We start from the raw sequence: 18,174 nt of genomic DNA on the forward strand, positions 1-18,174 counted from the left end.
ATGGCGGCCGCGGCGACAGAGCTGCGGGCCTCAGGCCGGGCCTGGTGGGGAGGGAGCCCGCCGCGTTCCCGCGGGGGGCGGGGGCGAGCGGCCCACGGGGCGAGAGGCCTGCAGGTCGCGCGGGGGTGGGCGAGGGCGGCGGCAGGAGCCCAGCTAGGGCCTAGCGTGCTGCCATGGAGGCTCCGCGCCACGCTTGCCAGAGGCCTGAGTACGTGTCCTTGGGGTGGCAGGGGATTAAATTCAGGGCCAGCTCTGCCAATGTAACATCCAAAATAAATTAGCTTTTTTATTTTTTATTTTTTTGAGGGTGTGCTGGTGCCTGGCAGGTATGTGCCAGCTATGGAGCAGGCCCAGGGAGACCTGCCTCTGCACCACAATGAAGCTCCTGCTGTGTTTCTGCTGTGCACTGCTAGAAAGCTGAACCTGGCACCAGCCAGGTTTTTGCCATTTGCTGCCCCAGCCATTTTATTTATTTATTTTTATTTTTTCATTACATATTGAAGAATGAAGACAGGCAGGAGTTAGGAAGGCAAGTACAGGTCACTGCTTTAGCTCCATGCTGAAGTTCAAGAGTACTGGAGGTTTCTGGAGTTGCTTAAGAACTGAGTGAACTGAGTGATACGCACAAACTAAATCTTAGCAGAAAGAAAGGTCAAGTAATTGAATGTGATTGTAATTATTACCATGTCAGTATTTCAAAATGCATGTTAAAAGCACAGGATTAAGAGTGATTGTTAGTGCTGTATGCCTCTAAATTAGAGTGAGACTAAAGCAGTCATAGGAAAGCATCTGTAGGCCTATACTTTCTCATATCAGTTTTTCACTGCACTTAGTTCAGATAGTGTTTTCTGAAGTTTCCTAATTATGACCCCAGTTATACCTTGAGGAATCCTTAGGAGCTGCTGACGTACTGTTTTATCTTTTTCAAGAGGGTTAACATTCTTCACATTTATTTAACAATATAATGTAATTTCAAAAGCATTATTTCAATATTGTTTTAGGCACTACTGTGTAAAACTTTACTGCTTTTGGATAAAAACATCTCATTTCTCATTTGCATTCAGATAAGTGACTGCTATTGTAACTTCAGATCTTGTTTTATGTCTTGTCATAGCATTTTGCAAAGATTGAGTGTTTATTTTAAGGCTTAAACAAAATAGTTTTTGTGTGTCATGCCACTGATGTCTAATATTTATGATGATTTTTGTTTCATGTGCCATTTTTTTTAGATTTATTGGCAATGGAAAGACTGCAGCAACCAGTCTACCACAAAAAGCACTCAGCAATAAAACAACATAATGTTGCAGATATATTTATCAAAAAAAAAAAACAAAACAAAACAAAACACAACGTCTACTCTTCATAAACTAATCCCACCATTTCCATCTGACTAAGATGTCATGAGATGGCAGGTAAGATGTGAGAAGACCTATATCGTTCATTCAATGGGACTGTAATTTGTTTGCATGTTTTGCTTGGTTGTGGGCCTTTTGTGAATTTTATTAACGTTCTTTTCCTAGGACCTAATCTGAGAATAGAGACTGAGTGGCTGCTATGTCTTAAAATCCCAGATGATAACAGTTGGCCTCAGGTGCAAAATTCACTGAAATCGTCTTGCGAAAGGTTCAGAGGCAAAATCAGTTTACCTGCTAATCTGAGTTAGAGATCTGTGCTTAGTATGAAGCAAATGTAAAGTAATGTGATTTAAGGTAATCCTCTATGGAGTAGGTTAAGCAGATGACTTGATGTTTGCTGCAGGCTAAGAGTTTTGCTACTGTGACACAGCTAATGTGTGTTAACATGTCAAATCGTAATCAGTCTATTACTTGAATAGTATGTATTAAAGCAAAGGAGACAGGAAAAATATTTTGAGGTGCCATAATTAAAGTTACACAAATCACAGCATAGTTGAGGTTGGAAGGGACCACAGGAGATCATCTGGTCCAACCCCCCTGCTCAGGCAGGGTAAGCTAGGGCAGGCTGCACAGGACTATGTCTAGTCAGGTTTTAAATATCTCCAAGGACTGAGACTCATCATTTAGTGATCTTTAATGATCTTTGATCTTTCTTCATTTTTATAACTAACTTAAAACTTGCGAGATGTGAAGTCATTGAATAACTCTAGATTTTTCATGAGCTACACTGTGAGATGAAGTGAGCCTAAAACTCACAGCATTTACATAGCTCACTGTACTGCAACTGCTGTGTGCCCAAGGAGCATCTTGGAATGTTGCTTAGGCCCGAGCTTATGAAATCAACTGGGGATGGATTGCTGTGCACTTGGCCTAAGCAGTGCCCAGACTTTTGAGGATATGTACTTAGAACCCATGCGCTGATAAGCTCTGATCCTATTTTTAGCACGGCCTGATGACTGCACTGTGGATGCTGGATGAATTTGGTCTTGAGAATAAGCCCTTGCTTGTGGTTTACTGGTAGTGCAGACATGCACTTAGGGCGTTTCGGGGATGTAAAATACATGCTGACAGCAAAATCTTCTGCAAGATGATGTTGGACTTAGAAGGGCAATCCAGAATGAACTTACATAGATAAGAGTTACCATGTTATTGAGAGTGTAACTGCAATGTTAATTTAGTACTTTCATTGCTGATCTTGTACAGATTTATTAGGTTAAATTCAGCAAAGTAGACTGACCCACATTGCAGAATCTTAAAGCAGGTTTTGAATCAGTTACATTTTCAGTGCCTTAAAGCCAGGTGAGTGACATTTTTACTGGACAAAGACATCTAACAAAATTTAAAATGAAATTATATAGTTGATAAGAGAAAGGAGTGTACATCAGTGGTGTTACCAAGAAAAGGACCTATAGGAGCTCCTGAAGGTAAAACCTTCAGTTTATGATAAACATTGCAGGTGTTCCTGATACTATGCTCAGTATTATACTGACAAAGGTACACTTTTACTGCAAATGAAACTAAACTGGATATTGCTAATTATGATATGAATGAATAAATATATGTATGTAATATCTCTCATATGAGGCTCTCAAAGTTCTTAAAAAATACATAACATTCAGTACAACAAGAAATTTGCCTGTTTTATTGATGAATAATCAGAGGCACAGAAAAAAGAAGTTTTAGAGCCAAAGAAGTAATTAAATAAATTCTCCCTTGGCTAACTACTGGCATTCAGTGATACTTTCCCTAAGTGTTTACAAGCTTTAAAAAATGTTTAGAAACAGAATTAAATCTGAAATGATGACTCAGTTTCACCTAGTCACTTATACACATCCTGGTAATAAGCTTTAGCTTTATAGTTCAGGAGCAGGTCCTAATATCAGTATTGATGAGACAGTAAGACTCATTTTCTTCTGTTACTGGCTCCATGGTGATAGACTCTATCCACACCACTGGACTTCACTCTGTACATACACTACTGGGCTGGTTACCAAGAGGTCACAAATCTATTTTGTTTGTTAGGGATGTTCTGTCCTTTTGGGCTCCTCCTTCCATAGATTTTGTGTTTGAACCTTTTTTTGTGTGTTGCAGCACAAGACTGCTGATTTATTGTAGGCAGATATGACATTGGGCCATAACGTTTGCCTGGAAGCTGCATTTTTTGCCTCCAGGTGACTCTTCACCTTCATAATTTAATGTTGCACATACAAGGTAAAATTAGATAGGTACATAATTCTTCTCAGCAGTGATGCTTTAAACTTACTACATCTTAAGTTTGATACAGATAATTTTCTAGTTGTTTTCCTCATAAATCTTATAAACAAATTTTATCATGAGAAAGTACCCAGCTCCAAAGTACCTAGGACTTGAGGACAGTCTTTTTTCTTCCTGTTTTCATTTTTAATGGAAGGAGATTATTTAAAGCTTTACTTGTAGATCTCTCCAAAGATCCTTTTTTGTCATTTTCTGAGAAAATCTCTGAGTTCATGTGGTTGTTGCACAGTTATCCAAGGAGCTGATTACTTCAGTATCAGTCGTTAGGTAAGATTCATACAGAATGAACTGTGAACAAGGAGGGAGTAGAAAAAGCGTAGTGGTTGTTTTCAGTGCTATTTATTTTGGAGCAAAGATTCTCGGGATCTGTAAATTGCTTAAATGTTATCTTCAAATGATTTATATTAGCTGAGGAGTTGTTTTCTCCTATTTAGAAGGTAATCTATTTGAAGATTGTTTTTCTTTATTTGGATACAATGTTTCAAACATTTCAGGAACTCATTTTTCGTGATCTCTGACTACCATGGTGCTCCAATCCCAGCTTCACCAAAATCATCCCCGTACAAACATTGCAATTGCTGCTGCAATGTGAAGTATCTGAAAGACCTCTATGTTTCATAATGTCTACTACAACTTTATTTTTGTTATAAACAGTTGAATGTTTCAACTACAAGCAACAATATTGGGGCCAAATTAATTTACATCTATGTCATCCCATAGGCATCGGTATGCCTGTGAGAATGTAACTCTGGTGGAATGTCAGCCAGTCTGTTTTTCTCCATTTTTGGCTGGGCTAGAGCACTGGATGAGGATCTGTTTCTGATTATGTGTCAGATATTATGCACAGGAGTGGAATCCAGTACCCATGTTAGACTCTATGGGAAGTTAAGCACCTCGTAATGGGATCCAGAACAAGCAGCAGACTGAGCAGAGGACAGCCTAAATCCAACATGGTCAGCCTGCAGCTGCCTAAAACTAGCTGATAGGAAACATTCAGAATAGGTGTGAGCTTAGTAGCTTGACCATTTCTGAGCTCAGTAGCTTGACCATTTCTGAGCTCAAGGAAATCTCCCTCAAGACAGCAGTAATATTTCTAGCCACTTGGGAACCTAGCCTTGAAGAGAGGTACTGACATCCTTTTTTTACAGAGAAATGAAAAGAGCATTAAGTGGTAGTGCTGCCACTTTCTTTTTGTATAATAGCTTAACAAACAGAAAGTAAAAAATTTTAGTTCAGTGTCTTCCTCAGTCTAAGGCATTCAGTGACTTTGGCTCCCATTCCACTAGGAAAATTCATTCATATTCCATGCTCCATTCATGTTCCACTCTTGTGGAAGCAGTGCAGATAAGCATTTGAGATTCATGGTAGCAGAAAGACAAGTGTGTCTGAACCTGTCTCTGAGTATATTCCGCTGGATGCCCTTCCCAATGCTGAGAACTGTGGTTACCTCTTATTGTAAAATACAAAAACAATTCTATGAGCAGGGCCCAGAGTGCAGTTCTCCCCTGAAAAGCACTGTTACTTCTAAGTGACAGTGTCATGCTGCTCCTTCCTGGACAGAGTAATCTCACATTTACAGTGGCACTACTCAGCAGTGAAAAGTATTCCTGTATAGCTGAAGTTTTACTGTGGTGTATGCTACCATAGGCCATTACGTAAAGGGAGTGAAGGAGCACATATTTAAAAGAAAGTGATGGCCACAGCTGCATTTTGTATTGTCCTGACTTTGTCAGTGTTGAAGGCTCTGTAAATGCCTACAGGGACAAGTCTTCTGAGAAAGTTGAGCCAAAGAACACAAAGTTTTGAATCCCAACCAAGCACAGGTATGGACTAGGCACTGAATTTTTCATTTCTGTCAAGACTGTATTTTTACAGGTATGCAGAAGTGTGCATCTGTAGAAAAGCTTTACAGTTGAGCAGGGAATTGTCTTTGGAAATTAGGGCTAGACAGTAGTTGAGCAAAGTGTTTACAAGGGAAATGACTGGCTCCATTTTGTAAATTCTGTCCTCTGAGTCTTTAAGCTGATTATATGGATGAATTCCCTCCATCCTTCTGTGGAGATACTGCCATATCAATTACTTGGGCCTTGTAGTGGTACTATCAAGTGGCCCATTCTGTCAGAAGTGTGATGCTTACTATCTCTTTTAGCCTTACAAAGAATCTCAGAATCACCGAGCAGTTGAGGTTGTGAGGGAGATCATCTGGTCCAACACTGCCTGCTCAAAGATGGTCACATAGAGCGGGTCCAGGACTGTGTTCAGTTGGGTTTTGAACATCTCCAAGGATGGAGACTTACCACTTAGTGAAAATGATATACCTGTGATCTTTTTCATTATTTTAAGTAACTTAAAACTTGATAGACACAGTATCGCGGAGTAACATATGTTTTTCATGAGTTTTTGCCCTTTGCTTTCTGATTTTTATAAATAAATACAAATAACTGTACTTAATCCAAGCCATTTTGCATTAAATATCATTGACTGTGGTGGTTTGTGTTTTTTTTTTTTTTTTTTTTTTGAAGAAGAACAGGGCTTTATTTGACAGTATATTTGTATGGTACAATATTGATATAGCATTGCATTATTCTGACATATACTGACAAAGAGTATCTGCTATTAATAGAAGGTGCAACCTAAGTTGTTACTGAGGCAAGACTTCGTTTAGTTTCCAAGGGAGTTTGCCTCGGTAAGGACTAAGCACATTTGGAAACCATCTGTGTAGTAGGAGCACACAGATGCTAATGGCACATTATATAACAATGAAAGGGAGGGGAAAAATTGACTGAGAATCCTTGGACAGTCTCCCAGCTTCTTAAAAATGTACCATCATTTGTGGGATTGCTTGTGACCAGGCTCAGTAGGCAGGACTTTGGTTTCATAAGAAACAGTCGGATGCAATGGAATCCATAACTCTATTTATCTATTCTGCCAGATGAAGGGTTGAGTCAAGCTGGCTGCAATTTGAGCCCCTTATTAGAGGGAGTATAATTATTCCAGAACAGATGCTTCTGTTGTGTTAGATTTATATATACTGCATGTATGCTGCTGCTTAACCCTTAAATGGTATAGTCTCACTGTTGTCAAAGTTAGCAGGAGTTTTGCTGCTGACTTCAGTAGGGATTGAGGCCAGACTCTTTTCCTGGTAGCCAGTTTCTTTCACAGCTGCAGGAAATTCCTCCTTCCAAGCTTTGGCAATATTCTTAAATCACTGATCAATTCCTAAGAACCTTTGCCTTGCAAGAGCAGATTTCTTTCCTCAACTTTACCTCTTGCAATTCCATAGTATAGTGACTGATAAAATAGTTCCTGTTAAAACAGTGCTCAGTGTATCAAGTAAATAGGCAAATTCAGCTTCAGTGCCAGCATCTGCCCTTGGTATGTCCCATTTCAATTGCCAGCATTCCAGTGGAACATTGGTTGAGTTGCCTAAAAGGGCCCCAGCATTTTTGAATGGATCACAGAAGGTACAGAAATCAAGTGATGAAAAACACAGTCTAAAAGGTTTAAGGCAAAGATTCTTGGTTCTGCTAGCCACCTATATTAAATAGGAAGATGACTTTCTCTTACTAAAATAGCTGATCAGTTAATTCCATGCATGACAGCTGTACCAATTTAACCATAGTTGTTTCAGGACCTATCCAAAGTTTGCAGCTCTTGTTTAACATGGTTGCCATATGTCAGGTTACCAACAGCTTCTCTCCAGATAACTGAAAGGGAGAAAATGCAAGTTCACAGTTCTAGACCACCTTCTTTTCCTGCTCTTGCCAAGAACATAATAAAGAAGAACCAGAGTAGAAATGGTACAGTAATGAAGCACATGTTAAGCAAGCATCTCATTGACCCAAGAGCATCTCTGACAGGAATGAGAAAGGATACCAAGGGGTTGAAATTCACGCCAAACATGCAAAAATACCATTTTGCCATGACAGGCTAAGAGCTTCTATATTTGTATCCCCTTATACTAGCTTTGCTATGAATGATATCCAAGATCATTCCCTCATAGATACTTGAAGGTTGCTGTCATCTATAATGATCTAGCTAGTATTTCTCTAACATACTCTTTCCCAGACCAATCTGCATTTAGGCAGATTTGTGCCTGGTTTATGCTCCTGTATGTCTCTTGTGGCATATGTAAAAAGTTCAGTTTAGCATCCTTCATCAGAGCTTTCTCCTGTCAGCTTGAGGTGCTCTTTGGTCAGGCCTGAATAGATTAAGGCATGACAGGTGTTCCACCCTTTTGTAAAGTTATTTAACAATGTGTCGATGTTACCAAAACTACTAGATATTGTCTGCAGGTGGTTAGGCTGTGTTAATAAAACATAAATTTAAGTATCTAGAAACCACAGCTTGAAGGCTGGAGAAATTTTGGGCCTTCCAAAATACAAGCTCAAGGTAAATGGAAACCTTGAAAATTCAAGCACAAGAGAGTTACAGAGGCCTCTAGACCATGAATACAAACCACACACGATCAAATACAAATTATTAAAGGAATGAAGCCTTGAGAGTTGAAGAATCCATTTTGGGGGATAACAGAGAACAAAGAACATCTGCAATGTGTTTAAAACGTATCGCATCTAGTAAGGTGGGATATAACATGGAACTGTGATGGAGTGCAGAAATAGCAAGTAAGCAGACTGTTAACGAATGCATTAAAATGACCCCAAGCAGACCTACAGTGAGGGGGAAGAATGCACAACATCTTCATTTTCTCCCCCGGCAAAGATGAAGAAGAAACCGTGAATATTAACATTGTAATTATGAGAAAAAGAAATTGGGATACTGACAACTCACTGTAGCCAACTCTTACTTTTTCTAAAGAAGACTGGTGCCATTGACTTTTGGACCAGAGGGGCGGTGGAGGGGTGAGCATGGTACCAGAGAAAGGAGTAGATACTAGGAAGTTTAGATATATACATAGTAGTAGTGTATGTATATATATATATATATATATATATATATATATATATATATATATATAAAAAAAATATATATGTAGTATTGTTATTGCCTGAGCTGCAATAATTGGCTAATTTGGACTATAATTATTAATATTGTTGTAACTGGCCTCATAGTAACTTGATTTGCTAAGACTTTAATTTTTGGCTTTGTGAGTATGGTGTGTTTCTTTCACCCACATATATTGCACAGGATGTTTAGTCTGGACCCCAACCTTCAGGACAAGCTGTTAAAATTTAGATGCAACAGCTGGTGGAGAATGTGGACAGCAAAGGCTGCGATTTGTGATGCAACAGCCCAGCAGCACAGAAGAAGCATCAGACAGTACTCAGCACTCAGTATAGTCTTATTAGTTGTGTGCAAACACCTAAATCTGTGTCTGTGAGCTGGAGGCATCTAATTTTCTAAGACAGGGCCTAGAACTATTCTTCAGTATGTTGATTATATGCCTGAAAGAGGTTATTGCAATATCAGCCTACAGTTGCTCCTGAGATAATGTCTCTTTGTTTAAAAACAAGATCTTCAGAAATGCAGCTAATATCCTATGAATCTGTTTCCTAAATAATAGTGTTCAAGTTTCTAGTGGAAGTGAACTGTTAGAATTGATGTCTAAACATACAATTTTTCTCTCTCAAAATCCACAGTGTAAACAAAAATTCATGCAAGAGTTGTTAAATGACTGCTAACCAGTAGAGAAGACTACAGTGATCTTTGTGCACTGGAAACCTGGTAAGCATATGCTTTTATGTTAACAAATACTATAAGAGTGAGTTAGCATTTTTCTTTAATAGCTATGTGCTGTGGTCCAGTTCTTAAGGAATCCATATATGAATATTAATGACAGGGTAAGATAACAAGGTGTTGTATTTCCAGTTTTCTTAAATAGTGGTCACCCATAGTTACAGTGCTTGTATGCAGGGAGGTGACCTGACTTCTCTCTTTCTGATCACCTTTGAAAATAAACCTTTTGTCCAAGACATGCAAAGTGAGTTTGTGGTGTGCTCCTTTCAAAATGCAGGTTAGTTTTACCTCTGGTGGAACAGATACCCCCTACATTTCAGGAAAGTTTGCATAGTTCATGTTGTGCCAACTTGTCAAAGGAGGAACTGTATCCTTTTCTCCTCCCAAAACATAGAGCTTCCAGAAACCATCTCATACGCAAAATGCTTTAGGCTAGGGATAGGGTTGTATGTGTGTGTGTGGAGGGGGGCTGAAACTTGGAAAAAAGGGTTCGTTCTTTCTGGGTTGGAGTCATGATCCACACCTACAGGCCAACTTTATCTAGGTGGCTTTCTTTAAAAGAATTTTTATTTTTTTTTAATTTTTGATTATAGAGCTGTAAAACATGTAGCAGACAAAGTATAGATTGTGTGTGATAAATCTAGGCATGAGTAGTTAGTTACTCAGTTAACCACTTTGTTTCAGACCTTCATGTCTCTGCTGCTTCTTGAGAAAATATCTAGTCTTCAAATAGATGTATAATGCTACCCTCCCCTTTGATTCAGTGAAGACCTTTTATAAAAGGCAAACTATTCAGTTATTTTTTGACAGTATGCTTCTAATGTGATAGAGAGGATTCTTGTTGCAGTAAACACCTGTTTCTGCACAATTTGAGCCACTTAGTTTTGCAGGGTGTGTATGTTGCATTTGACAATTAAATGAGGCTCACTGTTTTCTGGATTTTGTAAAGCACAAGCCTCAAATTTAGTTCACTTGTTTTCTACTTTTTTTTTTGCAGTCTCTAGAATGTTTCCATTACAGATGTGAACCCCTACTCAGTGGGAGTTTAGGCCAGTGTACAGTAGGTCTTCTTACTGCTTGTTCATAAACCAAAAAAATCCACAGACCATAGGCTGAAAAATAGTGGCTTAACCACATGTATCATTTGCCTATAAATATCCAAGTCTTTCTGCAGCTTTATATAGCCACTCTGTTGTTTGAAAAGTGTACTTTGAGTTTGTGAGTACTTGCAATATATTTGGAATATGCTTTGGTTCACATGAGTTACAATAATTTGTTATCCAACAAATTTTCTATTTTGCCTCCAGCAATGTTACATTGGGCATGTTTCTTACAACCACATTTTTGAAATTTTAGCCTGTCCATAGATGAACTTTTTTGAAAAATTGGTAACTAATGTTAGTACTTCTGTTGAAACTTCAGCTCTTTTCAAAAGGTGAGTGTTAACCTCCATGGTTTCTATTTTCAAAGGTATTTTGGTTTGAAAACCTGGTTCTTTGTGTCCCTGTCCTTTTTGAGAAATGGGAATAATGGCATTTTCATATTTAACACATACATATTGCTGGATAAATACACTGCATGGGGAAGTTCTCAGATGCAGTGGAATCTGATAGCATTTAAATATAAAGGTAAAACAAACACTAGAAAAATTGTCTTGGCAATGGATGGATAGGGTAGCTTTTCTGCAATTTTGCACCAGCACAGTTACACTGCAGCCAAAACAATTGTCCTAGTATAATTAGAAGGAGAGAGTTGGCTAGCTACAATTACTTGTTTGATTCCAGGAGTGTAAAAAACCTAATAGTTGCAAATGCAAAAGAAGGCATTACTGATACCTCAAAAGTTTGCAATCTAGGCTTACACTGTAGACAGCCATTTACCTTACAGATAGCAGTGCTGGCGGAAGGCAAAAGTCAGCTGTAATCTACCCTTCTGTATGTTTGTCTATTGGAGGCTACCACCTCCTCATTTCGGCTGGTGATAGTGTTTTTTAAGTGCTGTCTAACCTGTGTCAGTCAAAATGAGCCGGATTCATTAAATCATTAAGATAATAATTCAGCTGGCACATTTTGAATGATAGACTGAGGAGCACTTGCAGAAATATTTCTATGGGTGTATCGCATTATGCTGTGACCTCTAGCAGGGGAGATGCTCAGTACCTGTGGGCAGGTAGGACTTTAGTCTAGCACTGTGGGGTCTGGAAGAGGTTGCTGATTCCCAGTGTTTCCAGCTACATCTCTTTGACTTTCATTGGGATATCCGTAACAGATGGAATAGAAATAAATGAAGATAAGTTCAGGTATCTAGAATTTACCTACAGGGTCAGCAATTTAAAGTATATCCATTTCTGTCATACTGCGAGCACTTCTTTGTTTACTGCTCAGCCACTGTTGGTAATAAATAAGAATAAAATCTTCATGTTAAATAGATGGTGGAAGTGGCCAATCAGTCCAGCATGACCCTCTGTGAAAAGTAAAGGGTTCTGTGTTACACGACTAGGCGTGACCAGGCAAGGAAGAAGCCCGAATCACTTGGGTCACTTTGGTCACCTAAGGCATTTACGGTCATGTCAATCCTTGTTGAGTCGCACTATTAATTTAAATTGCTGTTAAATTATAGGTAACTGATTAAACTTATATTAAAATATTTTCTATACAAAGAGATGCTTCTAATTGCAGGTGTTCTGACTTTACCATGCAGCTATATAAAATAAAATAGTATTTATTCAATTAGTATTAGTATTTTTACTAAGTATAAAATAATATTTTTACTAAAACCAATATTTATTGGGAATGTTTCATAGTTATGCATTAGCCAAATTTAATATATAGAAACTGTATTAATGTCCTGTGATTATGTGGTTGTTTCAAAGTATCTGAAAATCTCCAAGAACTTTACAGATATTTTAAATGATAAATTAGTGCTGTGTTATAACTGGGTTTTTTGTCTGACTTACTTGAAAGGAAGGGAGAACAGCACAATGGGGACAGCAGTATGGTTCTTTTATATTAGTTGAAACCAAGAACTGTTCTTTAAAGAGCTTCTTAAGAGTTTTAAAGAGAGTACTTACTGAGATGAGCAGCTGTGAAGAATTGTAGAGGAGAAAAATGGAATTCAGAGTCTCTTCACATAACCCCCCTGTAGGTTTTACTGCCAAAACCAATATTACACTGTAATCTTTTGAATATTACCAGATGATTAAAAGTAGGCACACTTTTTTAAAAAAAAAATGGATTTGAGATCAGTTCAAACCAAGCTGTGTTTCTCATTGCTCACTTTTCTACTTCCACTATCTACCAGTGTACTCTCTAAATTTGCTTTTCACAGTTTAAAGCTGGTTTGACATTTTTTTCTTAGAAAGAAAAAGGCTATTTTTGTTTTTCTTGATCTGTAATTGATAGAGTATTTGGAAGGCATTGTAAATCCAGTCTGTGTTTTTCTGTCTTTTTATGCCACCTCTTTAGAAAACCTACATATGAAAACATAATACATACTTGAGGTATCAGGGGGCTGCGTCTTCAGGTCTGTAATCTTAGCTGTATGATGGTTATTAAGAACAGTTAGTGGTTAAGCACTGGATGAGTCCAAAGGCTACGCAGCAGAATATTTTACTAGTCATAACCTCTCCTGCATTTATCTAAATGAATGTACTGCAAACGTTTTAATTTGCGTTAGGCCCACCATCTCATAACTACCTTGTGCTTGGCTTCAAGCACATTCCAAGGAACAGAACAGGATCTCAAGTTACACATGGGCAGGAGCTTGCCTAACTCAAGCTCCAACTGAAAATTTCTTTCCTCTTCCCATGTTACATAAACTGTTCTTTATGTCAGGTGATTTGTCAGCATGCTCTTCAGCTTTTTTGCATGCTTCTGAGATGTGATTTGTACCAGCAGCATATGAAGGAGTTTTTGTATCTGCCTTCTTGCCACTTGAGCTGTTGAATTTCCCTCCCTGTGATTATGATATACACAGGTAGAGAATGAAATTTGGTATTTTACTTCCTTGCCTTTCAAAAGACTCGGGACAGCATGGAACCCTTGAGTTCTCTTTTAGTTTGATATAGCATTGCCCGAAGCTAGAAGCTTGAACATTACACGAAACACGTGGTATCTTATAAAAGCAGATGGGGAGTGCAAAGGACTGAATCCCAGCTCATGAACTGGCGCTCCTATCCCTTGGTAGCTACGTGGTCCTTGATCCTTATTTCAGGTGTAACCTATGACATTCCCGAAAGATAGATTTTCAGAGAGAATGCTCTATAGTTGTACTGTGTTTTTAAGTCTGGGAAGGATAATCCTTCCTCTAGGGCAGAGAAATTTCCTAGAGGGATGTGTCTGTGCTTAACCTACTCTTCAAACTGTATTAGTCATTGCTATGTTTCAAGCTGACTGGAGATCAGGCAATCTGATAGTGATCAGCACCCCCCAGAATGCTTCCAGGGAAGCTGGTTTAGTATTTAAACACACCAGTAGATAAATAAGACTTCTTTGTTGGTGGTGGTGTTTTTTTTTTATATATATATATATGTATATATGCTTTGAAAACTAGCAAAATGTAACTTTTCAAAGAAAAATGATGGAAACCCCCTTTTGTACTCTATTCCCTTTGTGTTACCTGAACAAAACAAGGAGGACAGAAAGCAACTGCATTTTCCTGGTTGAGAGCTACTTGATGTACTATTTCTCTGTTTGTTTATGTCATACAGTGATCATGAGATATAGGGAGAATGGAGCTAAAGCACGAAGCATGCTGTTTTGAAAATGCAGAACCTGAACCATGGTGTTCCTTTAGCTGGGGCACACTATAGCAGTCTCAAAGCAATGGTAGTCTACATCAGAAGTGGAGAATAGTTATTGACAAATAAATAATGAGTACAAAACTATATGAAAATTAAGAGTCCAAGGAATTGTTTTAAATGGGCATAAATAAAGAATGTGTCACTGGCTAGCAAAAAGAAGTGCCAAGTGCAGTGTGCATTTTATTTTATATTGTATCAACACATTCCCATGGTGAGCAATGAGTTCTCTTTAAGAAAATGAAGAAATGACCAACATCAGAATAGATTCTGATCAGAATAGATTATTTAAATCAAGGCAACTGCTATGCTGGCTGATCTGATTTAAATGGCTTGCTCGAAAGTGTACTGTGCTGATTTGGAAGGTGCAGTGTGACTATTGTGGCAAGGAGGATGTGATCTGTAACCACAAACGTGGTTATCTTTAAACAGCTGCCTGAGTGCTTACCTTTTTCACTGGTTAAGTCATCTAGCAGCTGCTGTTTCCTAGCAATGTGTCAATACTGTACAAGAGCATTTTTGAAGGCACTTTGAAAGCGTTTCATTTGGCTGCACCCCTTCGGCTGCAGGAGTAGCAGAGCTGCGTGCCTTGGTTGTGTGCAGACTGGAGAGCTGGGCCGGCGAACCGTCGTCCTCCCGGCGGAGGCGCTCGGGTATTTTTCCCCATGCCAGGGAAAAAATACCTTTGCAGAGAAGCAGTCCGCTCGAGTGCGAGTTGTGCTGGCTTTATGAATCATCAGTAATAAGAGTTTGTCATCCGTGTTTCTTAAAGGATATTCTTAGGTTTTGCTGTGTATCAGGGAGGCATCTCTTCTAAGTGGGAAACTAACGCCATAAAATTTAATACTTTTTCAAAAATATTGTATTATTTAACTTTATCTTTTTTGTGTTTGAGATTTGATGCTACACAAGCAAATACTTCTCTTTCTTTTATCACTGAAACCACTTCAGAGTAGCAGAGAGCAAATCTAAAAGCTCTTCCTTACCAGTGTGCACGATCAAAGAGTGATAAAAACCAGATGGGTGTCATTTGAATTCGGATTCCTCTTGGACACTGGTATCCTACGTCGTATTTGTCAGGTCCTTTTTTTCCCGCTCTGGGTCGTTTGCAGACTCTACCCGGCTGAGGGACGGCGTGTGGAAAGGGGTTGGCAAACGCCAGCGGTGGGCGTGCGTAAGGCCGGGGAGGCCGCCGCGGCTTGCGGAATATCCCCTCGCGGGCTTGGTGCGAGCTCGGGGCTCTTCCGTGCGATTTTAAACTTACGGGTAGGGTTCAGTGTGCCACGGTGCAGAGTAACCCAGACAAAAAGCATCGAGGAGGAAATACTGTCATTAGCGGTTTTGCAGCGCCGCCTCCTTCCCCGCGGGAGCCGGGGGCGGCAGCGGGGGGCCGGGCCGCCGCCGCCGCCCCTCCCCGGCGGGGGGAAGGGGCCGGCGGCGCCTCATCCACGTTTGCAAGTTTTGCAGGAGGAGGAAGAGGAGGAGGAGCGGGCCGGGGCGGGCCGCGGGTGCCCTCGCCGCCTTTGTGCGCCGCGCCTGCCGCGCTCGCCGCCCTCCATGGCGGGGCCGCCGCTGGTGCCGCGGCGGGGCTGCGGCTCGCTGCTGCTGCTGCTGCCGGCGCTGCTGGTGAGCTGGGCGGCCTGCCAGGCGCCGCCGGTGCCCGCCGCCGAGCCGCCCTGGGACGGCGCCGACGTCCGCGTCGAGCGGCGCTTCGTGCCCGAGCGCTGCCCGCGGGCCGTGCGCCGCGGCGACTTCGTGCGCTACCACTACCACGGCACCTTCCCCGACGGCACCCGCTTCGATTCCAGGTCTGCCTTGCGGCCCCTCGGGCCCGGGGCGCGTCCTGCCCCCGGCGCGGACCGCGGCCCCTCGGGCCCGGGGCGCGTCCTGCCCCCGGCGCGGACCGCATCCCCTCGGGCCCGGGGCGCGTCCTGCCCCCGGCGCGGACCGCATCCCCTCGGGCCCGGGGCGCGTCCTGCCCCCGGCGCGGACCGCATCCCCTCGGGCCCGGGGCGCGTCCTGCCCCCGGCGCGGACCGCATCCCCTCGGGCCCGGGGCGCGTCCTGCCCCCGGCGCGGACCGCATCCCCTCGGGCCCGGGGCGCGTCCTGCCCCCGGCGCGGACCGCATCCCCTCGGGCCCGGGGCGCGTCCTGCCCCCGGCGCGGACCGCATCCCCTCGGGCCCGGGGCGCGTCCTGCCCCCGGCGCGGACCGCATCCCCTCGGGCCCGGGGCGCGTCCTGCCCCCGGCGCGGACCGCATCCCCTCGGGCCCGGGGCGCGTCCTGCCCCCGGCGCGGACCGCATCCCCTCGGGCCCGGGGCGCGTCCTGCCCCCGGCGCGGACCGCATCCCCTCGGGCCCGGGGCGCGTCCTGCCCCCGGCGCGGACCGCATCCCCTCGGGCCCGGGGCGCGTCCTGCCCCCGGCGCGGACCGCATCCCCTCGGGCCCGGGGCGCGTCCTGCCCCCGGCGCGGACCGCATCCCCTCGGGCCCGGGGCGCGTCCTGCCCCCGGCGCGGACCGCATCCCCTCGGGCCCGGGGCGCGTCCTGCCCCCGGCGCGGACCGCATCCCCTCGGGCCCGGGGCGCTCCTGCCCCCGGCGCGGACCGCATCCCCTCGGGCCCGGGGCGCGTCCTGCCCCCGGCGCGGACCGCATCCCCTCGGGCCCGGGGTGCGTCCTGCCCCCGGCGTGGACTGGGAGGGGGTTTGTGTCCCCCTCGGGGTTTGCCTTGCAACCCCCGCAGGCTTTAGTTCTCATCTCCTTGGGCTGTAGTCTGCAACCCTCCTTCCCCCGGGGTTGAGTTTGTGTGAGGCCACTCTTTGGGAAGACGGGACAGGGGGTGCCACCAAGGGGGTGTTCTGGTGGGTGGCTGGCAGCAACAGTGACTAAGTGGTGGCCAGGGGCGAAGGCCATGGCCGAGGTTTGGTCCTGGCCCATGTGTTTTGTCTGCCTGAGGCCCGTGAGCCCTTTTGGGGCAGCTGCCAGCAACAGGCTAGTGTGTATAAGCTGGATGCCGCAGCCTGCGCGCTCTGCGGGCCGTCTGCATGCTCCTGCACGCTGCTGATCCCACGCGCTGCCCCAGAGCTCCCTGTCCCAGGAGACTGAGCAGACCGCCAGGGCATTCAGCTGGCCTGGTGAACAGGAGTGTCCGTCGTGTCACACGCAGGGCCCTGGCGATTTCCTGCCTCTTTCTTTCTATACATTTCTGATGTCTTTCTGAGGCTCGGACTTAACTGGAACACACACACACACACACACAAAGAATCGTTTTTATCAGAAATGCAAAAACTATCAAGCTGCGCTTACTTAGAAAATGTGTACATTGCTGCTGAGTAAGTGTGACCTGTGTGCGGGGAAGTGCCTGATTGCACCCCTGGTGTTTCTTTGGGATCAGAAAACCTGCACAGCGGGTCAGGAGGTTGTTCATGCTGCCATCTCACTGCTTGCTTGTTTTTTCTTGGTTCATTCATTGCCACAGATCAAAGTATTACTCAGAAAGAAAAAAATATATATTTCCAATAATCCTGGTAATCTTCCTTGTGCTTCAAAGAAAATCTACAGCCCTAGGGAAATAACTGCCCTTGAGAATAAACTAGACTCTTCCCCCTGAGCCGGCTGCTGCGCTCGAGCCTGTGCCACCTCACCAGGAGCTCACTGCCTAGAGCGCAGGATACAGTAGCTGAAGGCTCCCTTGGCCTTACTTGCTTGATGCGGTTTCAGGGAAAAAACACAAAACCAGTGAATTCATTGGCAACCGACAGTCATGGAAAATAACTGCATCGCAGATCCGAGGGCACAAGAAGGCATTATCCGCAGGGCTCATTTGAGAAGTATGTGTGACTGTGAAGGCCAGCCACATGCTCTGAAATGTGCTTCTGATTTACACAAACGCGTACTGAGGCTTGCTGCAGCGGCGAGCCGCACCGGCACCGAGGCAGGACACCTGGAAGTGCTGGGGGCCCCGCGGAGCTGCCTCGGCTCTGCCGAAT

At 43.4% G+C, this 18,174-nt stretch overlaps 1 protein-coding gene across 3 annotated transcripts in view; it reads left to right on the forward strand.

Annotated features, from left to right (window-relative positions):
- FKBP9 (FKBP prolyl isomerase 9) overlaps positions 1-18,174 on the forward strand; it is a 36,376-nt gene that overhangs the window by 697 nt on the left and 17,505 nt on the right. The window contains exons 2-3 of one of the 3 annotated variants that reach the window (XM_062569533.1): positions 1,230-1,412; positions 9,290-9,374. Coding sequence is in view for 2 of the 3 variants with exons in the window: in XM_062569532.1 (XP_062425516.1) it covers positions 15,742-15,992 (251 nt within the window). In the remaining variant the exon portion in view is untranslated. Of the gene's footprint in view, positions 1-1,229; positions 1,413-9,289; positions 9,375-15,639; positions 15,993-18,174 lie in introns of those variants that run through there. The other 2 variants (XM_062569532.1, XM_062569531.1) reach the window with 2 other exon arrangements.

The sequence above is a fragment of the Rhea pennata genome, chromosome 2, assembly GCF_028389875.1.
Source record: "Rhea pennata isolate bPtePen1 chromosome 2, bPtePen1.pri, whole genome shotgun sequence".
Lineage (NCBI taxonomy): Eukaryota > Metazoa > Chordata > Aves > Rheiformes > Rheidae > Rhea > Rhea pennata.